Source organism: Punica granatum, chromosome 3 (assembly GCF_007655135.1).
Source record: "Punica granatum isolate Tunisia-2019 chromosome 3, ASM765513v2, whole genome shotgun sequence".
NCBI classification, from domain to species: Eukaryota; Viridiplantae; Streptophyta; class Magnoliopsida; order Myrtales; family Lythraceae; genus Punica; species Punica granatum.
Window position 1 is genome coordinate 33,673,962 of NC_045129.1, and position 23,514 is coordinate 33,697,475.

The following is a 23,514-nucleotide window of genomic DNA, read 5'->3' on the forward strand; positions in this document are numbered from 1 at the left end:
CCAAGAAAACTATCCGAAAAAAAACCGAGATGTGTATGGTTGGTTTTTCTTAGCCCAAACGGTTTTGGGTGATGTTTTATTCTTAAAAGAAATTGGTTGGAGGAAAACGGACCCCAAAATTTTATTCAAAAAACCGAACCTACCCACCCGTTTTCACCCCTATTGGCGAGGCGAGAATTCGGCTCGGATCTTTGTTTATATATATATATATATGCATAAAAAAGATAAGTAAATGAAAAGTAAAAAAAATTTATGTATATCAGTCATGAACATATCTTGATAAATCAGTTTATGAAACCAAATTAACTCAATTAAGTTTTCTGAATTAAAAATTATAAAATATTTTAAAAAAGTAGTGAGGTTGCGTACTGAGAAGAAAAAGAAAGAGAGAAGAGAGGACATCTGATTCACAGCCAAAATATCAATTAGAAAGAAACAAAAGCATGCACCAAACTCAAATTAAAGTAAATCTAGTTAATACAAAACATGAATTGAGAGTTTACTTGGTTGGCGCATTTGCATCTCCCTTTGCCTGCTTCTCTTTGTTCAATTGCAATATATATGTATATACATAAATGGCACAATATGAATGACAATATTAAAAGCAAACAATATCGTATAAACGACAATTTGATTGTACTTAATATTATAAAAATATGTTTGCCTATAATGCAAGGGCAACTCTATTAATATTATAACCGCTCATTAATATTGGTTTTCTACTTTATATTTTGCTACATTTTATATGAATGGTAATTCGATTGCTACAATATGTGAATGGTAATTCCGCAAATAATGTATATATATTATGTTGCATAATTAATGATAAAATTTTCCTTAATACATAAGTAATGACGATGCAAAACAAAAGTTTCATTTTTTTTTATTTTTGATGATGTGATGGCGTGAGAATTTGTCTCATGCTTTATATATATATATATATATATATATGTATATATGATACTTAGGATCCAAAGGCTTTAAAATATTATCGTTTTTCTTTTTTTTATCATGATACCATAGCTAGAAACTATTACCAGCAAAACTATTATAATTATGGGATAATAACCTCATATAGCCTAACGTTTGACAGAATTCTTAGTTCTAGTCCAAACTTGATTTTTTACCTAAGATAGCCTAACGTTGATGTTTTGGTTTAACATCTAGCCCGACGCTAACTTTCCGTCCAAAATTGACGGAATGACACATGTGGCACGTTAAATTCGTAACGTTGCTTACATGTGCCAGCATGTGGGCCCCCCATTTGCCACGTTTGTCTCTTCTCGCCCCATCGCCTACCTTCCTGCCCATTCCCGCATTTGCCTTCTTTCTTCTGCCTTTCACTTTGCCCCTTCTGTAAATCACTCTCAATCCCTCTCTGTTTCTTTTCTACCGAAAATTGGAGAGGGCTTTTGCAATTAAGGTGTGGTTGCATTGATCGGTTCAAGATTGTGTTTGCTTGGTGTGTTGTGGAGGACAAATTTGGGAGTCGTTTTGAGGGTAGGGTTTTCCGATAGCTGAGTGAAGGTTCACTGGGAGTTCGTGGCTTTATAGAGGAAGCTCTCTCCCTTGCCGTCCATGCATTGTATCTATAGATTAGAGAGAGAGAGAGGAGCTCGGACAAAGGCACAAGACCTCGAACAAAGACAGAGGGGTTCGGACAAAGATAGAGGAGCTCGGAGAGAGAGAGACAGAGACAGAGACAGAGGTCGACCCACATGCTCGCACAGACACCGTTGATGCTCTCATCGCAGCAGTTGGGCCTGTCCTCGACGTCGACCGTGGACTCATAGGCGCACGTCTGCTCAAGCTTCAATCTCTGTGTGGATTACCTTCTATCTGCTCAACCAATTGCTCATCCTTTCATTGGTACAAAGATAATGTGATCAGAAAGGAGAAGATTTACTTTGTTCTTATGAATTGGGGTCTGTGATTGTGATGTAGGTGCATTGGAAGAATGATCACTGCAAGCACAGAGTGTATGGTGGAATTGTAGTAAAATTGGTTGTTCAAGCTGATGCTTCTTTAGCAGATTGTCCCTCCTTATTACTCATCAAATGTATGTAATAGCATAAACCATATTGGGTTGCTTGATTACTCAATTTGTATGTCTTACATTTATATGGTGAAATGAAAGATGATGATTGCTTTTCATCAAATAATTCAGAATAGGATTTTCGACTAAACTCAGTACTGAAAGAATTTACAAGGCAAATTGTCATTGATTCATTCAATCTACCAAAATGTACAAACAGTACTTTGTTCCTTCTATGAACAGACAAGTGTTGGACACCACAATGTACAAAGATGGCTGATATATTTACAAGAAGCATCATCAAAATGACCAAATTTCATCCTGTCAATCTACCAGACTCCCTAACTACCAGTCCACCAAGACAACCAACTACAATTCAACCAAAATGACACAATCTAACAAAATGAGCAATTTATGACAACCAACTACTTCTTTCTCTTTCGTGGTTCAATATCAGCCATAATCTTTCAGGCTTGTGCCCTTGTTCTCGGCCTGGACTGCTTCTTTTCATGTCATCTCTCTGCTGGTGCTTGGGTTCCTAGTGAACTGATGAATTGCTTAGCTGTCCTGCTTGCACATGTGATGGACTGCTGAACTACCCTCCAAGCCTGCCCATGTATGACATCCTCATCTGCTCACCAGGCAACTAACATAACAGATACGAGCATGTAAATATCCTCCAATCAGTTTTACTGTATATATAGAGCAATTGATTATACTTACATGAATATAAGTCATTCCAGTTTCTCCATGTAGAAAACCGAAACCTTTGTTAGCTTGGGCCATTTCTCTATGAATAAGAGAATCCATATTGAATACCCTCTGTGGATTTGGCTGAGGTGGTTGATTCCTTCGAATCTGCATCTATAATGACATTGTATATACTGACATATTTGCATGAAAAGGGAGATTATCAAGAAAAATGAAAAGCACAAACTTGAAGTTTTGATCTGCCTTTTGTAACCTTCCCTTGCACTGTGCTAGTCTTGCCTCCATATCTAGAAGACTGACCATGTTCTGTGGTAGCTAGGTTGCCCCTAGTTTGGTCTGTCTGTTGAACCATGGTATGATCTATGGTAACTTGACTGCTCATGTTCTGGTCCACTTGACTCGCATTATCAACATGCTTTCTCTAGCCTGTTCATGCATCAGTTATAAAATTGACTCAACTTTAGTTGAAAACATAAGTAAATTTTTTTTAAAAAAAACTTACTGCAAGAGCTGCTTCAGTTGATTGTTTGTTCTTCTTTTTGCATGACTTCTTGGTGTGAACATATTGGTGACAAATGCTGCAACTCATCTCCATTCCTTTACTAGAAAGTCTTTGAGCAGCGGGGTATCGTTCACTTGCATCCTTGTTTCTATTTTTCTTTGGCCTCCTTGGTTGTTTCTTCACTTTGGGAGGGAGCACAGGATCTCCTTTTGGTTTGCCCCATAAATTTTGACCATTCAAAGGCCTCAGTGTGTGTGCATAGGCTTGAAGGTACATTTCCTTCTTGAGCATCTCGTTGACATATTGTTCAGGGCTTTCCCTTAATATGTGGATACAACTGATAGCATAGGGGCATGGAATTCCTGTGAGGTTCCACTTCCTACATGTGCAAGTCTTGGTGTTTAAGTCTACTACAAATCTGTTTCCAAAGTGGCCAACCTCGAAATTTGAGTCTCCACCGTGAGTGGGATCACATAACCTAGAGCTAAGCTTATTCTCTTCAAGCACATTTCTTACTCTAGGGTATATTTCATCAGTTGAGGCCAGACACTTATCCCTCTTCTCTACTATCTTCGACATAATTGCAATTCTAATATCTTCCAACATATCTATGATAAGCTTAGACCTAGCAAGTAGGATGAAATTATTAAAACACTCACAGATGTTGTTGTCAATGACATCACACTTGGGCCATTCATTGATAAAAACACGGTATAACTTCATCACTCCAATCCCCTCAAATTGATTAGCTGTCTCCGAGGCTAGAGCTCTCATCTCAGCCACTGTGTTCTCATACCCTGTGATAGTGGTGCTCTTGACTGCTCTCCAAAAGGTTGACTTCATTGCAAGATCTCCATGCCTTTTCTTCCAATTAGCATACAAGTGTCTAGTACAATTTCTGTGCTCTACATTAGGTAACAGAGATCTTACTGCATTCTCTAGGCCCTGCAGTATCATAATACATTCACAGTTAGTAACAAAGAAACCTCATAATAAGAGAAAGATTCATAATAATCCGAGAAAAGAAGAGATTACATTTTGCTGATCAGAGATGAAAGTCCACCCAAGTCCATCAATGATACCCAAGTCTTCCTTTAAATGTTATATAAACCATTGCCAAGACCCCTCATTTTCTCCTTCAATGACTGCCCACGCAATTAGGAACATTTGATTGTTCCCATCTCTACCTACATCACTTAAAAGCTACCCCCCATTTTAGATTTTAAAAAACACCCATCTACACCAATAATTGGTCTACACCCCTCAAGGAACCCACTGTTCAAGGAATCAAAACATACATACATTCTCTTGAATCTTACAAGTTGATCAGTTGCCCCTCTTTTAAGCACAAGATCAAATGTGTTGTTCTTGTATACTTATTCAACTCATCCACATACACGGCCAGCAAGTAATAGTGGTCCTCTATACTCCCTCGAATCAGTTCCCTCGCATGTGCCCTAGCTTTATAACAAGTGCTCTTTGAAACAATAATCCCAAACTTAGTGTTGATTTCCTTCATCAAATCTGTAACATTGTAATCCATATTCAGTCGAAACTTTTCTAAGAAATGTTCCTCTATCCAATCGTATGTGCATTGATGTTCCTTGGATCTTTGCTATATGAGTGCACATCAGTCAATGTTTTGACTTGAAAAGACATTCAACCTTTTTGAACTTCTACTGCATTCACCCTCATCAGCACTATTATGAGGGGTGACTTCATTATCATCAGATGCAGCCTGCTCATCACTCTCCTCACCCTGGTGTGATATGGCCCTCTCTTCATCTACTTGCATCTCACTCTGTATGTTCCCCTGGGTAATCCTCAATATATGACCTTCAAGAAACTCCTCATTGTCATTGTCACTATTATATTCATCATCAGCACTTGAGTAGGCATCACTTTCCTCTTCCTCAGGTGGATAATACTGAGTATCATCATCATCCTCATCCTTATCCTCATTATCCACGACAATACCCCCCTCCCCAGCTACACCACCATCCATAGCCACACCACTATCCATAGCCACAGCACTATCAGGAACAACACCATCAATAGCATCAGTAGCATCATCATCATAATCTTTCTTATAAGCTTCTACAGACATCGCTATCATCTCATACTTTATCCCAAGCTCAGTCATCTCCCACACCTCTATATCTGTATTCATTTCTCTCAAACCAGTCTCCAAACATTTCTCAGGGAGTAAATACCACATCTTCCTTGGCTTTTTATAACCAAACTCATCCAACATTCCTTTCAAATGAAACCATGACATGTTATCCTTCTCTTTAGCTATTACGGTTGTTACACCTCCTAAATACCTCACATGAGGTTTAAAATGCATTAACCCTCCATGGTGAAGAATTAAGCCAAACTGGGTTCCCCTGCTCATGCATCAAGCAATGGTTTCAATTGGTGACATGATGCAGTTAAAGTTCATTAAATTGTTTACTTCATGAAGCAAAGCACATAAATAGCAAGTTTCTAACTTACATTGTCAGTTTCAATACAGGAATGAAGGGCACAAAGTCAAGACAAGCACCTGCACGCAAGTAGTATTTTTTTAAGCACTTTATCATCTTCCAAAGCAATAAAGAAAGAGACAATAAGCAGCTCCCAACGTAGTAAAGCAAAAGGCAAAAGTCTGGTCCACCTAACAGTGAAGAATCCGACAAACATAATCACCAACCTTCAGTTTGATGCATTTTGGGACCACTAGCTCTGTGTTGCTACAAATGAGGAGCACCGAGTCAGCTTCCTCTCTGGAAAGCCACGAACTCCCAGTGGACTTCCAACTCTGCAACTTATACTTAAATCGGAAAACCTTAACCTCAAAATGACTCCCAAATTCATCCTCCATAGCACACCAAGCAAACACAATCATGAACCGATCAATGCAACCACACCCTAATTGCAAAAGCCCTCTCCAATTTTCGGTGGAAAAGAAACAGAGAGGTATTGAGAGTGATTTACAGAAGGTGCAAAGTGAAAAGGCAGAAGAAAGAAGGCAAAGCAGGAATGGATGGGAAGGTAGGCGATGGGGCGAAAAGAGACAAACGTGGCAAATGGGGGGCCCACATACCGGCACATGTAAGCAACGTTACGAATTTAACGTGCCACATGTGCCATTCCGTCAATTTTGGACGGAAAGGTAGCGTCGGGCTAGATGTTAAACCAAAACGTCAATGTTAGGCTATCTTAGGTAAAAAATCAAGTTCGGATTAGAACTAAGAATTCTGTCAAACGTTAGGCTATATGAGGTTATTATCCCTATAATTATCACATAATTTCACATAATTGCCAACCCATAAACAATCGAAATGATACATACCGATTACGAGTGCTTCCGCATATGTTGCTCAAAGACCGCCTCCTCTTCATCATCTTATCCGTCTTTTTCTCTCCATCGAACTCTAAAGACAGAGAAAATGAAGAAAATTGAAAGCAATGTGATGCTCTTTTATATACTTCCAACATACCTTTTCAAATTATGATATTACACGAACATAATGGACTATTCAAATGATAGACTTTTGGACTCTTACATCTAACATGGTATCACGTGTTGTGCCAAGTATTTTACTTTTATTGGTCACTCAATGGAAGAGTGTATTCGTCCTTCGTGGCATCTTATGAAGTATCTCTTCAGCTTTTATATTGTATATAGATATATGATGGATTAGTAAAATAGTCGGGAAACCGCCTTATTCTTTTGGCCATTTACCCTCTTTATTGTTTTTTCTATTTCCTCGTATAACATCTATGAGCCTCCCTTGTAATTGGTTCAAAGAAAAAAAAAAGAGAGAAAGAAAGGGAGTAGCTAGAAAGTACACGTTCAATGGAACTTACAGGTATAGAAGTTCTCAATCCATTGCTTGATTCCCTAAAATTTTTAATATATTTAGGTCACCAGCTACCGTTCAGAAGAGCCAACCACCAAATTATTCATACTTTTCAAGTAAGACCAAAGAGATTCCCCTGCAGAAGAGCATTATTTGCAGCATACACGACAGATAACCAATATCGTGCATAGTACTTTTTCGGTGAGCATCGAGCATAGTACTTTGATTGAACCCTCACGGATCGATCATTCCATTCTACGACTGAGATCTTTACTGTATCTGAAATTATCAAAACTCTCCTAAGCAGATTATAGGAGTAGTTATGGACAAGATCCCAATCATGAAAGATATGGTCCTTGATACTCTGATCAACTTTCCCTTCTAGATAACATTGACTTTCGAAGTAGCTACTATCTTATCGATTTCTTACTGTTTCAGGAGTTTATTATGTGTCTGATTACGCAGTGCGACGTGGTATACCTATTATACACAATATCTTCTTCTGTTAAAGCCTGTCAAGTTCCAAGTAAGGATCTATATATAATATATAATTGTAAAACGAGGAGAGAGGATTAATGAGTTTGCTCCAAGTGGAGAGAGAGGATTATCAAGGTCGTTCCAAGCGTCACACCCACAACTTACCATCGTGCCACTTTTCATCTACCTATGGAGATAACTTGACCAACAAGAAATAAAAAATGAATTCAGTAATAATTGTCCAAACTCCCATGTTCTATCTCTTACTTGAAAAGAAAAAAGAGTCGTCTCTTAATTCTCTTACAAATCGAAACTACAGAATAAATTCAATAATAATTGCCCAAACGCCTATTTTCATCTATGACCGATACTAATAGAGAAGATTAGCATGAATATTTTTCATTATTGCTTACCATGTATAGTTCATGTATTTTAGTCATGTATAGATAGTTTACATACTTAGAACTTTGTACATCACTATTTATTCTAATGAATTCACCTCACACAGTATGTGAGTATTCAGCCAATATACGGTTCCTTCTACATGGTATCAGAGCTCTAAATACGGATAACTTTGATTAGCTCATCTGCTTCCGCTCTTTCTCTTTTCTTTTTCTTCTCCAATTAGTGACCATGTCTGATACCACTTCTTCATCTTCACCCCCCATTATTCAGACGCCAAACACTATTCCAACAATCCCAGTCAAACTCAATGGCCAGAATTACCTATACTGGAGAGGTGTCATGACACCTTTACTAGCCACTTACGGTCTGCTAGACCATGTTGAGGGTCGGGCTACCGTTCTAAGCAAGACAATTGCTAGAGCAGATGGTGTCCAAGTCACAAATCCTGACTACCTAAGATGGGAATCTAGGGACAATTTCGCCCTCACCTGTGTCATGCTGGGAGTCACCGAGGCAATTGGGGTGACTATCCTCACTACCAAAACATCTCACGAGGCATGGACTTCTCTGGAACGGGCTTTTGTTAATCAGATAGCTGCACAGGAAGATTTGCTTGATCAACAGTGGCGCAATTTGAAGAAAGGTTCCAAATTGATGGCTGCATTTATCAATTCTGTAAAGGAACATGCTCTAAGGTATGCCCAAATCGGAAAGCCCAAGACCACGGCTGAGATTAATCGCCGGATTTACACCGGGCTCGGTCCCGAATGGGAACCCATTGTACTTGCTCAATCCGAACGAATGCTTACCATTAGCACGGATGAGTTTCAATCGTTGCTCGTCGGGCATGAAGAGCGGCGTCTGTATGCAGCCACCCATGGAGATCAGACAGTGCAATCGATTTCCTCCGCTGGCACTCCTCTCTCCGAAATACTCGGTGCTCCTCCGACTGAAGCTCACTGCGTTGATGGCTGGAACAATTTGAATGGCCGCAACAAGGGTAAAGGTAAGGTAGGAAAAGGAAATGGAAAAGCTGGAGGTTCGGGTGATCGCTCGGGTTCCTTCGGTGTTTCGTCTGATCGCGGCAGTGGAAGAAAATCCCTAATCAGGGATCGGGTGGAGAAGACAAGTTGAGCGGGTCGGGTTATGTCAGTTCGGGTCAAGCCTACCCGCGTGTCAACCTGCGCCTTGGCCCGTTCAACTATGGACCTTATTTCGGTGGTCGGCCCAATCCAATCACTTCCTCTGCTCGTGAGTCCTTTCCTCTTGGGCTGAATCAGCAGCACGGTCCAATACAACACTCCAAGCCCAGTTTTTTTGTTGTCTATCAGATTTGCAATTGGGTTGGTCACACTGTGCCATTCTGTCAGCTCTTTGGAGCTCAAGCTCATCTGGCCTATGGATACTCGCCGGCACTCTATGATCCAGACTGGTACATGGACTCGGGAGCTACACACCATGTGACTTCAGATATTTCTAACCTCAGCATTCGTGATGATAATCAGAGTTCTGATCATCTTTTTGTGGGTGATGGTAAATGTCTCTCGGTTTTAGCCTCTAGTTCTTCTACCATTAAACTTCCTTCATGGCCTTTACATCTGAATCACATCCTTTATGCTCCTAATATTTCCAAAAATCTCATTTCCATTTCCAAATTTGCCAAAGATAATGCTTGTTTCCTTGAGCTTCACCCAAATTGTTTCATTGTGAAGGATCGTCGTACACGCCAGGAGCTCATGCGTGGCCCAGTTAAAGATAGATTCTACTGTTTTCACTCGAGAGGCAGGTGCATCAACCGTCCTCAAGCTCATTTCTCTGTGTCCGGGTCCAGTATCTTATGGCATCAACGCCTTGGGCACTCCTCTTTTCCCATGGTTCATTGTGCTTTACGTTTTCTTAATAATGATCATGTTGGTCATATTTGTTCTGCTTGTCAAGAAGGAAAATCCCTAAATAAATCTTTTCCACCAACTCTTTATACAAGTACATCTCCTTTTGAGCTTGTCCATACTTATATTCGGGGTCCTGCACCAATCACTTCTCATACTGGTCATCATTATTACATCCACTTTCTTGATGATTACAGTAAATACTCCTGGTTTTATGTTCTTAAATCTCGATTTGATGCACTTCGTGTTTTTCGAGCATTTCATCTTCAAATTGAAAATCTCCATGGACGTTGAATTAAGTATTTTCAATCAGACGGTGCAAAAGAGTTTCTCTCTGCAGATTTTTAGTCTGAATTGCAGAACAATAGTATCTTCCATCGTATCTCTTGTCCTCATGTTCCTCAATTGAACGGCTCTGCTAAACGTAAACACCGTCATATTGTTGACATGGGTCTCACATTACTCTCTCATTCTTTTAGTCCACCGAAATTTTGGGATTTTGCCTTCGAAACAGCAGTGTACCTTATTAAAAGGTTACCTACAAAATCCCTTGTTTTCAAATCTCCTTTCGAGGTACTTCAGGGTAGTCTACCGGATTACTCTAATTTACGGGTTTTTGGGTGTCTTTGTTATCCTTACTTACGACCTTATATACGTCATAAATGAGAACCTCGATCTCAACCCTGTGTCTTCCTTGGATATCCTTACCATTATCAGGGATATCGATGTCTAAATCCTATCACTGGTCGCATCTTCCTATCCACTCAAGTTGTTTTCGATGAGCATTCATTTCCTTTCAGGACAGGTGCGCCTATCTTGGTGGATGCTAGTTGGTCCTCTTCTGGTCCCACACTTGCTACTGGTATGTCTATTCCTTCCTCTTCAAGTAACAATTCTACTTTTATTCCCATTCCTTCATCTGTTTCTATGCCTTTTCATGAGCCCCGTAGTCCCACCACCCTACCTTCTGAGTTGCATGTTCCAGCTCCTGAGATTCATGACCAGTCCATTGAGTCTGGAATTTCGGTTGGGGATGTTGTGGGTAATGATGTTGCACCTGCTACTCAGAGCACTCACAGGATGGTGACAAGGTCTAAGGATGGTACTTTGCCTCCTCCTCGATTCACCATATCTTGCCATCTTTCTGCTTTCTCTGTTTCCACTGCCTTGTAAGAACCTCAGACCTTTGCACAGGCTCGTAAACACTGTGCTTGGCGGGAAGCAATGAAGGAGGAATATCTGGCATTACTCCAGAATCATACCTGGGATCTTGTCCCGCCATCTTCTGTGCAGAACGTGGTTGGCTGCAAATGGGTTTATCGCATTAAACAGAAGGCTGATGGCACTATTGATCGCTATAAGACTCGATTGGTGGCAAAGGGCTTTAATTAGAGAGAAGGAGTAGACTATTCAGAGACATTTAGTCCGGTCATTAAGCTGATTACCATTCGGACAGTTCTCTCTATTGCTGTCTTATCCCAGTGGTAGATTCGACAACTGAACGTGAAGAATGCATTCCTTCATGGGCATCTCACTGAGGAGGTTTATATGTCTCAACCTCCCGATTTCATCGATGCCTCTCGTCCTAATCATGTCTGTCGACTTCGCCGATCTCTTTATGGCCTCAAGCAAGCCCTCCGGGCCTGGTTCCAGCGACTCAATACCTACCTTCAAAGACTTGGGTTTTCGGATTCCAAAGCTGATCCCTCGCTGTTTATCCTCCGAGGACCTAATTTTCTTGTCTATCTTCTCATCTATGTTGATGATATAATCCTGACGGGAACCCTATGTGCACCATTTAACTCCATAATTACTGCCTTACAATAGGAATTTGCCATGAAGGATCTCGGTCCTCTTCACTATTTTCTTGGAATGGAGGCACGCACTGATGGTATTGGACTTTACCTCACACAGTCCAAGTACATTCATGATAGCTTAGCTCATACTTCTATGATAGAATGCAAGCCTATCAGCTCTCCGGTCTCATTAGGATCTCGGCTTTCTCTTCATAATGGAGATCCTTTTCCGGATCCTTCTCTCTACAGGAGTACAGTTGGTAGCCTCCAGTATCTCTCGCTCACCAGACCTGACATTGCCTATGCAGTAAATCAGGTCTGTCAGTTTATGCACTGTCCTACTACTGTTCACTGGATGGCGGTAAAACGTATCCTACGATATCTCAAGGGTACAATCACATACGGCCTTCATATTCGTCCAGGTCATATCTCATCTATTCATGGTTTTTCGGATGCTGATTGGGCGGGTAATCCCGATGATCGTCGTTCTGTCAGTGGTTTCATTGTATTTCTTGGCTACAATCCCATCTCTTGGAGCTCCAAAAAGCAAAGGACAGTCGCCCGATCGAGCACTGAATCTAAGTACAAGAGTCTCGCCAATGCCACTGTAGAGATTCTATGGCTCCAGTCCCTACTTCAGGAACTCGGGGTTTCACAGCATCACCCTCCTACTCTTTGGTGTGATAATATCTCTGCAATTTATCTTACGACGAATCCCATCTTTCATGCTCGGACCAAGCACATTGAGATTGACTATCACTTTGTGCGGGAGCATTTCATGCGCAAGCAACTATCCATTCGCTTCATTTCCTCCGATGACCAACTAGCTGAAGCACTCACCAAAGGCTTATCTTCTTCTCGTTTTGTTGACATCCGCTCCAAGCTTCACATGGCACAGTCCCCGTTCAGCTTGCAAGGGAGTAATAGAAAAGATTAGCATGAATATTTTTCATTATTGCTTACCATGTATAGTTCATGTATTTTAGTCATGTATAGATAGTTTACATACTTAGAACTCTGTATATCACTATTTATTCTAATGAATTCACCTCACACAGTAGGTGAGTATTCAGCCAATACACGGTTCCTTCTACAAATACAAACAAAAAATGGTTCTCTTAAAAGAACCAACACTTCTCTTGCAAATCGAAACTATAAAAAAAATTCAATAATAATTGCTCAAACTGCTATTTCCATCTTTAATCGAGACAAAGAAAAATGGTCACCTCTTAAAAGAAACAAGGCTCCCCTTACAAATCGAAATTGTAGAAAATATTTATTACATATTTTACTTTGTTATAAATCATTTGAAAAACTTATATGTTTCACGGGCCATAAATTACATGTAAAATCATATTTGAAAAAAAATTATAATAATAAAATTTTAAAATGATTAATAGTCTATACATAATTCATAAGTTTTTTGCTAAACAACCAACATTAATTTGATGAAAAATAAAAAAACATGTTGTAAAATAATCTACACATACAAATATAAATGCATGTTTCAAAACGAAATGAAGTAATATTAAGTGAATCAAATAATACATGGGATAAACTTATATAGCTATTACCTTAATTTCAATTGAAATAACTTTATTCATTTCATTTAATCGTCAACTTGAAAATTATGAAAAACATAATTCTACTATCATAAACTAATTAATATTTTTAAAATTTTCCATGAGTAATAATCCTGTGCAACATGCGGGAAGGATGGCTTATTTTAATAATTTGATTAACCTGAATCAAATACCTGACCACTAGTAAAACCGAACACCACTATCTCTTGGTTTCTTCCAATTTTCCTCTATTTCTTTTGCCCTCGTATAATGTTTTGCATCAGATCACTAAACCCCTGCGCAGCATATATAAGCGTTCTGAAAGAGGTTTTAAACATTACATCCTTCTGATTGAGGCCGTCCCTTTTCTGTCGCCTTGTCCAACAGAGAATGAATTAGTCTTGATGTTTTGTTTCTCTAGGAGCATTACGTATGAATCAAAGTCGATCTCGGTGTGGTGGATGCACGACAAGGAATCTCCCATTTCCAAGGAAATTTTTTGGCGAAATTTCCCATTGATGAAAATTTTAATAAATTAAAAGAAAATGAAGTTATTTTGTATTAAGTACTCTTGTTTTGACAATTTGATTGATGTACGTTTGATTGTGAAAAAGAAAGCCTTTTTTTTTGCATTAAGTTTTGCCTAACTAACAAGCGCGCAGAGCAAGCAGCAAGTCTCGATAGTTAAATATACTAGAAAGTTGTACCACTTTAAAACGACACCTGATAATATTGTTTATGAAATCATGGTCATAAAAATTAGATTGCTTGAATTTGAAGTGTATTTTTATGAAAATTTATTTGACAGTTATTGAAAGATGAATTAGCAAAATGAAAAATTTAATTTTTTCTAGTGGAATAATATGTCAAATTTGAGAAAAGAACAAAATACTCGACCAATGAAAATGAGAGGGCTCACCAAGGGCATGTTTGAAGACAAAGGAAAATTAAAGAGGAGGGTTTTGTTGTAATTTAATGATACATTTGTGGAAGAGGAGAGGAGAGGGGGTAGAAAGTAAATAAGAAAAATAAAAGGATCGGACATAGGAGTACTAATTAATATTAGGAGAAAATGACGTTTTTAGTCCTCAATCTATGCCTTTTCGGCAAATTCGTCCAAAAACATATTTTTTTGTCATTGTTGTCCTCAATCTTTCCCTTTTTATCACTTTGATCCAGCCCTCCATTTTTTTCGATGTAAACCTGATATCCGGAAATCCTATTAAATTCCGATTAATCCAATAGAGCTGGATAAAACTCTCTTAGCATGAATTTTAGCCATCTACTTTTTCGTTTGTAGAAGCTGAGTGAATATTCAAGCCAATACAAGCATCCCACCCATGTGTCCATTGTTTTTGAAAGGTTAACAGATAATTAATCTGCAGTTAAAAAAATAAAAAACAAACAAACCCAATATCGGAGTGGAATAGAGAGGGGCCAGCAGTGGAGGTTTCAGAGGCAATCTAATTGAGATTCTAACGCGGTGAGCTTACGATAAATATGATTTATAGAATTTCTATTCCATTGTACTACGCACATGAGCCTCTTCTGTGATCGGAAAAAAAAAGGTTTACAAGAATAAATTAGACATGATGATTTGATCATCCCCCATAGCGATTAATTGAAATTGCTCAGACAACTCGCAAGTGGAACACATTTGCATCAGAAGAGTTCACGCCAATAATCTAATGCATGGATGTGCGATTAACTACGAACACACTGGACCATCGAGACGAGAATTTGATCCATCTGCTCCATTCTCTCAGCGGTTTCCTGGACATACTTGTATAGAAACCATAACGATTCCTCCAAAGACCCTACAGCAGCAATCGACTTACATGGCGCGAGCACTCAAGAAGCCACCATACTCATCTTCTAAAGTTTGGGGAAGTTCCCAGTGAAATAAAGTCACGTAGGGTTGAATTCCTGTATTTCATGGAGGTAACAGAGCTTAATTATTTGCAAGAAAAACCAGATTACAAATTAATTGAGGTATAATTAGCGCCTAATTAAATAGACCATTAGCTAGAAGCTCATTGATGAGGTTATTGTAATATCCTATTCCCATAGGGTTGACACCTCCCCTTAATTTTCCATCTGCGATTACAATAAAATTATAGAAGGATATTAGTTATGTCGCGCTGTCGTTAATTATTCAAGTGAAAAATTACATGTAGAAATTTAGGGCCTGTTTGGTTTCAAGATTCTATTTTAGAATAACAATTCTAACTTAACTCTACCTACTACAAAACAAAATAATTCATACAAAGTTAAAGAGTGAGCCCCATTTATACCACTTTTTTTCACAACAAAACAACATAACTCATACAAAGTCAAAGGGTGGGCCCCATTTATTCCACTCAAAATCAAAATCAAAATCTGATTTTAAAATCCTACTATGAAACCAAACGCAACCTTATCTTTGTAAAATAAAACAAATCATAGATTGACAAAATGAGGATAGTTGAGGTTGTCATCTTACGAGGTAGTATTCGGGGCCATGAGATTGAAAATCTATAAGCATCAAAACCAATGTCACTCATTATACCCACATCTTCCTGTGTATTTACATCATTAAATTTCGATTACTTACAATAATACACTCTACTAAAAAAGAAAATCAATTTTTTCCATAGTGACTACATCCAAATAAGACTAGAAAAATTTGGCTATATATGGGAGAGAGATGGTCTAAATAGGTGAAGATTGGCACCTTATATCTGTGGTATTGGTCAACTGCAACATCTCCGTTACATCATCAGCTATTTTCCCTGTACATCATAAAAAATATAATTATTGATTACAAGCAAAAATAAAAAATCGGAAATACCAAATCCGAAAGACATAGAGAAGTCTCCTATCGTGTCTGAAAGTCCTACCATTCCCAACTTAGAGGAGTTAGGACTTTTACGTTTTCTTGCATTTTGTGGGGCAATAAGGCGATCCGGGACCGACTTGCATGCAAAGTTCATATTTTTATGCATTTCCATATCGTTTTATGCATGTTTATCGTCGTTTACTATCCTACCATGTCGGGAAAAGGTTTAAATCGGAGTCGAGGAGACCGTCTTGGTTCGGGTAACCCAAGGAAGCTCTCGGCCTCACCACAAAGGAGGTAGCCGAGAGCTTTTCTTGGTTTTCCTGGATTGAGGTCGGTCTCCTTGCCTTGACTTAGGTCGTTTCCCGAGTTTTTATATTTTCCCGCATCCATGAAGTCGGTATCATTTTATCGATTCCATAAATAACATGTTTGTGTATGTTTGCATGTTTAAATGTGTTTTCCAAGTCTTGGCGATACCGACTTTGCAAAATACATGTTATTCCTTGTGTTTGATGTTTGGTAGCTATCGATTACTTCACCAAGTGGATCGAAGCTATTACCCTTGCATCGGTCACTGCAAAGGCCATGGCACACTTCCTCAAACGTGACATCATTGCGCGATATGGGGTTATGCAACTCTCATCACAGACAAAGCCCAGAACTTGAACAACAAATTCATCGACGAGCTCGGTGCACAGTTCAAGATCCAGCATCGCAATTCCTCTCTGTATTGTCCTCAAATGAACAGTGCAGTAGAGGCAGCAAACAAAAACATAAAGAAAATCATATAAAAAATGATAGTGAATTACAAGGACTGGAACGAGATGCTCATTTTCACGCTCTTGGCATATCGGACATCCATCCGCTCGTCCACCGGGGCAACCCCGAACTCCTTGGTCTATGGCATGGAAGCAGTTCTTCCAGTTGAAGTAGAAATTCCCTCCATGAGGGTTCTTGCCGAATCCAAGCTTAAGGAAGCTGAATGGGCAAAGTAACATTATGAACAACTCAATTTCATTGATGAGAAGCGGTTAACAGCACTTTGCCAAGGCCAATACTACCAACAGAGAATGGCACAAGCATTCAATGCAAAAGTTCACCACCGCGAATTTCGCCCAGACGACCTTGTCTTGCGGAAAGTCTTGCACATTGGCCCAGATTCCAAGAGCAAATTTGCATACAAGTATGACGGGCCTTTCATTGTCAAGGAAACTTTCTCCGGAGGTGCGATCATCCTAAAAAACATGGACGGGAATGAAAATGCGCTCCCGGTCAATGCCGATGCCCTCAAGAAGTACTATCCTTGATAGCATTTTTGCCATTCAGTGACCTTTATTATTTTGATACACATGCACTTTCTCTTTCTTCCCCTGTTGACGCAATTAGTTTTGCAAATCTTGTACTCCACCTTATGTTCTTTCCCTTTTCCGAACTTTCTTGAAAGAAAAAGAATAAATTTCCCGATCGGTTGAAAACATCTTTGTGGCAGCCTACGTAAAAATTAGGGAATGATGGGCACAGTTTAAAATCCCACAAAGGGGAACAGTGACAAAAGGAGAGCATGAAGCAAAATCTTCGCTAGACTGAAAACCTGTAAAGGGCGGTCTAGGCAAAAGTTAGAGGAACCAAGAGGTGCGATCAGACCCACCAGGGCAGTCGTAGCAAAAGGTGAGCTCTAAACGAGGGAAATATAAAATAAAAATACCACGCTAGGTTGTTATGCGTCTTGCGGCATAGGCAAAGTTAGGGGCCTTGGCAGCTCGACCATGAAAGAACAGCTACACTCAGTGTGAAGTGTCAACAAGTAGTAGTTTAGCAGGCTTCGATGCGAGCAAACTCTCCTTTACTCTCCCGGCACGAGACACCTTTTGACATGTGGTCAAATTGTTGTATCCTTGATCTGGAGGATCCCTAAGATCTCTCCCTTTACCTTTATATAAATTCTATGGGTCATACCCGTTCTGCAAGAAGCTTTTCTTTCAAGTTGAGGTCTTGCGGGACGCGGCCACCCCTTCAAATGGTCACTGGGTCCAAATCCCCGAAGCATTATTACTTGGACTTCTTTGCATATCTTCATTACGGCTGTATTGCAGGACTGACAACTATTATTAGCTCCCATAGTTCTATATGCAAGTATGAGGATGTGATCTCCGAAAAGTGTCTTCCTTTGACAGATGCATGTCTGCCTTATGCAAAGAGCTACAATCTTAATTTGAGGAGAAATCTTCAAGGTAGTACTCGATGTACTCAGTTGCATCGCAATTAGATGACAAACAACGAATCATTCTGTCAGAGCATCATCGGCGACACAAACAGTCTCAGTGCTAAGCCTTGCACAATGATTCCTTCCACACCTCATGCGACTCCCTAGCATTTGCATTTGTCTTCTGCACTTTTCTTTAAGCAACACACTTTTAATTAAGCAATACACCTTTCCTTTAAGCAATGCATCCACCGTGGGTTGTTGGGCAAGTGCCTGCGCAACATGCATCCGTCGGGCAAGTGCCTGCACACCATGCATCTGCAGGGCAAGCACCTGTACGCCATGCTTCTACTAGGCAAGCGCCCCGTGCACCAAACCTGCTAGGCAAGCGCCCCGCGCATCTTACAAATTCGCCGGGCAATCGCCTGTGCCTTTTGCAATGCATTTTACTTTATGCAAGCACTCCTTTCCCTGCTTTCCAGGCCCTTCCTGTTGATTTTGCATTTTAAAAGCACTCCCTTCTCTGCTTTCCAGGCCCTGCCTGTTGAGTCTGCATTTACTTTAAGAAAGCACTCCCTTCTCTACTTTCTGGGCCCTGCCCGTTGATTCTGCATTTTAATTTAAGCAAGCACTCGCTTCTCTACTTTCCGGGCCCTGCTCGTTGATTCTGCAATTACTTTAAGCAAACACTCCCTTCTTTGCTTTTCGGGCTTTGCCCATTGATTCTGCATTTACTTTAAGCAAGCACTCCCTTCTCTGCTTTTCGGGCCTTGTCCATTGATTCTGCATTTACTTTAAGCAAGCACTCCCTTCTTTGCTTTTCGGGTCCTGCCCGTTGATTCTACATTTTACTTTGAGCAAGCACTCCTTTCTTTGATTTTCGAGCCCTACCCGTTGATTCTGTATTTACTTTAAGCAAGCATTTCCTTCTCTGCTTTCCGGGCCTTGCTCGTTGATTTTGCATTTTACTTTAAGCAAGCAATTCCTTCTCTGCTTTTTCGGGCCCTGCCCATTGATTTTGCATTTTCCTTTAAGCAAATACTCTTTTTTCCCCTTTATGGGCCTTCCCCATTGATTATGCATTTCTTTATGTAAGCATTTTCAATTAAGTAATGCGTTTTCAATTAAGCATGCACTTTCCAATAAACAAGTATCTTTCCCATGATGCACGCACCCTTTCTTTTACACTAGCACTCTTTTATTTTTCCGCGAAGTTCATCCATGTCTCATTTTGCTTCGTTTATCTTTCTGTTAGGTACAATATTCCTTACATATCCAAACAAAGGAGAAGAAGAAAGTCATTAGAGGTGCCATGTTGGTCATTGCGATCAAATTGGGGTGCTTCTGAAAGTCTTTGGCTACATCCTATACTCGAGCACGCAGTCAAAGAGAGGCAAGCTGTCAGCACTCCATTTTGGTTCACCAATTCAAGCAGTGTCCATCAACAACGATTCAGGCCACGACTTGAGCATCAATACAGAAGAAGGCTTGACAAAGCAACAAGTCGCTATTCATCCTCAAGTCGATAGAAACAAGTAGGGGATTCAAGTGCACAACAAAAGAACTCTCTTGGTCATCAAGATCTAGCAGAGCAAACAGAGAGCTTGAACAGTCCCCAAACCGGCGTTTACAAAATACAACGTCGACAGTGCTATTTTCCGCCGGTTCAACGAGCTGCCGAAAGATATCCAATATTGAGCTTCAAAAATCTCTCATGGTGCCAAACAGATGAAAAGTGACTCCGAATATTTTTTGCAGATTTTCTGCTCCATACAGAGCAATTTCTGACAAATACTGATAACTTTTCAAAAGAAGCCCAAAAATGCAGGTTCATCAGACAAATGTTAATGCTCGATGTCAGACACAGTTATACCCTGCGGTTTCACAGATTGAGGCATCGCTTCAAATTGCCTCTCGGGAGTCCTGCAGACTCCTCAAAAAACTCCCGAGCGACAAAACAAGCGCACCTTTCAGCGGAAATGCATAACCAAAAACTGGTATGACGGAACATCGGCAAACAAAGTTAACCATGCATTGTCCCGAAAACCACGGTGGACATACGCAAATGGTCAAATCAGACTGTAATATTCCTCTCAATTTCCAAAATGACCTCAGAGGAGCAAAAGGTTGTTTTCACTGGAAATCCATAACTGGAGGTCCCTTTGGTAGAAACTTAATGCCGGAAAACTGCTCTACACTGTGCTAGCCATCTCAAGGCTCAATGGGAAATTCTCAAATTGGATTGCACAAATCATCTAGGCCTCACAATGGTTCTAGAAAGATTTCAAATGCCTTTTTACAGTCCTTCGAGATCTATTTTAGACAAATAGAGATCGCAGTTGTCAGCACCCTATTTTGGCTCACCAGTTCATGCAGTGCAGGTGTGTCTGGTTTGACCAGTGGTGATGTCTTCAATATAGAGCAATCGATCAAATGGTTATTAAATCCTAATAATTTGCATTTTCACTATTTACAAGACTCGAACCTGAAATATTGCTTAAGGAGAATAAGTATTGAATCTCTTAAACTAACTTACGTATTTAATTTTTATGTGTATTTTGGATTAGTACTAGTCAAGTTCGAGCCAAATCGGCTTTCTAAAGGGTAATACTCTTTTAATTAATTAGATTTTTTCTATTCACATGACTCGGATTAGAGACTTTATTTAAGGAGAATAAGTGCCGAATCACTTATATGTACGCCTATGCTTCTTTTTGTATGCTCGCGGAGTCTGTATATTTAGAAGAGAAAATTTTGAAAGATCAATCTCTGCCAATGAAATAAAATAGATCAAAAGTACTGATAATTTCCTTTGCCAACTAATACCCAGTTATCATGTGATTTTTCCATATCATGCTGCTTGCCATATGATGCATGCCTGTTACACAAAAAGTTAAATTACACATTATCATGTGCATAACCGCCCACGCGACTTACCATTAAAATTTCATTTTGGTATAATTTGAATATTATCAATGCTAAAAAATATTTTAACTTTTTGAAATCTCATCAAAATTAGGATAAAATGATACATAGAAAATGATATCCTAATTGTCTTGCTACATCTCTCTCTGTCTGATCAAATCATACAATATTCGCAACCCCACCGGCCACGTTAGTATCTGATCATCCGTCTCTTTCATTGTACCTTTGTATATTTGCTCACTATTTTTGCTCAATTATTTTGATTTTTTTAAAGGCATGATTTCCTAAATATAGTTTTCATATTTTTTTGGTAATTTCAACACGAAACTTGGTATTATCCTTTTTGGAGCGATCACACGGGGTATCCAGACTAGTTTGTGCGAACTTCAAATAATTCTTTTTTTCTAGACTAGAGAAAAGCTAATCTTTTTGGAGATCGAACACAATGACTTCTATTGATAATTCCAGCTTAATTATCATCAGAAAACCCTTGAGATTGTTAGTTGGTGGGTTTAGATAGGTAGATAAATGGGAATATTTTCAAATACCAAGGGGTAAAATTATTGAGTTGGCATGCTTAACCCTAAAAAGAATTGAAGGATAATTAACCGCATTATTACCCTTCATTTCCCGATTTCATATGAAATTTGCGATTTCCAGTCACTAGTTTGTTAATATATTTCTGATTAACATGTCATACATGATATATATAGCATGTCGTTGTGTACCTATCTAGGCACGCGTGATAGATGATGTATCGTCTCACACTTACCTTGTTATACTAGCTAGTTGAACATGCCCGCGCATATGCGCGAGCTAAGAATTGTTCGATAACTAAAAAAATTATTATTATAAATTCTTTCATTATAACTTCTATAAAAATGAGTTTTCTTTTGTTCTTATATATTTTATGTGTGCAATCTGTTATCTTGATATGTTATGCAATCTCAGTAGTACTCAACCCACTACAAAAAAATTATCAATTCTCTCTTATTTGAAAAAACCTTCAATGAATATATTTTATTTTATCCATACAACAAAAAAATAACTATGAATAATATACCAAATCTCATGTATTATTGCATGACTATTACCTAAATAATAAAATTCAATATATTATAAATATAATCATGAATTTCTTATTTTAGACTTTACTCCTTTTATTTAATAAGACTTTTCATGGGTTCATGTCCTTTTGACTTCTAGAATTGATGTGGTAATGCGAAATCACACCAAGTATCGCGATCATATTAGTCGTGACTTGAAAAGTCTCTCAATCAAAGGCATACCTCCTCTTATGTAGCGTCTTCTTAGGTGCATTATAATCTATATAGATTTGTTGAATTGATATTACTGATCAATATAAATATATATAAACTAGGGGAGGAGGAAACGCACCATGTATACTCAAAACGTAAACTCTCAGCTCATTATCTTTTTTGAACATTTTATTCTCCAAACAATTAATTACCCCTTAAAAATTTAAAAGGACATCTATCAATATAACTCCCATATCAATAGTAAATATACTTAGAAACACAAAAAGTATCATTATTAATATATAAAATATCGATATTCAAAATATTCTCTCCAGTAATTAATTATATTATTAATGATATCTATCTACCTATCTATCTATGCGTCAATATATTGACTAAACTTCTTAAAATAAAATTCACTGGAAAAAAAAATCAAAAATTTTTAGAAAAAAATATTGTAGATTGATTACTTGTAGGTTCTATGAATTTTATAAATTTTACGCCTCAACTTTGAAGGGGAAAAAAAAGAAATAAACGTTGTTCTTTTAGAAGTAATATTGAAACAACCAATTCGCCTTAAAATTTAGAAACAACCATGAAGAACAGAATTTGACGAATTTTGCTATTTTTCCATATTATCAATATGTTATTAGTGTAACTTAAGAAATTTTGAAATTAAAGAATTTTTCCCTAAATTAGAAAGAATTTATGAAAATATGAGATAATTTTCAAATTCAATGTGCTTAAATAACCTTACAAAAACATGTCCTTAAGTAACCTATAAAGAGAAACATGAAAATCCATTTTATGCACCACCCATTTATGTGATATAATTATTCCCTACAGTCTAACTCCCATATGATATTTTCTATTCTTTGTATAACAGAATAAGCATATTGCCGGATGATTATCTCTTTCTATGCCTTATTAGCATTTCCGTAGCACAAGAGTAAGAATAAGCATATTGCCGGATGATTATCTCTTTCTATGCCTTATTAGCATTTCCGTAGCACAAGAGTAAGAATTTGTGTTTTCTTATCCCTAATTTTCAGTTTGTTGTTACTAGTCTTTTGGGTTAGTGGAT

General features: G+C 38.6%; 1 protein-coding gene across 1 annotated transcript; it reads right to left on the reverse strand.

Annotated features, from left to right (window-relative positions):
* Positions 1-15,056: 15,056 nt before the first annotated feature.
* On the reverse strand, positions 15,057-15,974 carry LOC116200558 (cyanogenic beta-glucosidase-like; the record flags this gene model as incomplete). The annotated part of the gene is made up of 4 exons (XM_031531393.1): positions 15,057-15,148; positions 15,242-15,319; positions 15,705-15,780; positions 15,936-15,974. Coding segments are annotated over 4 exons (285 nt in total), but the record flags the coding sequence as incomplete, so codon positions are not given.
* Between the last annotated feature and the right edge of the window lie 7,540 nt (positions 15,975-23,514).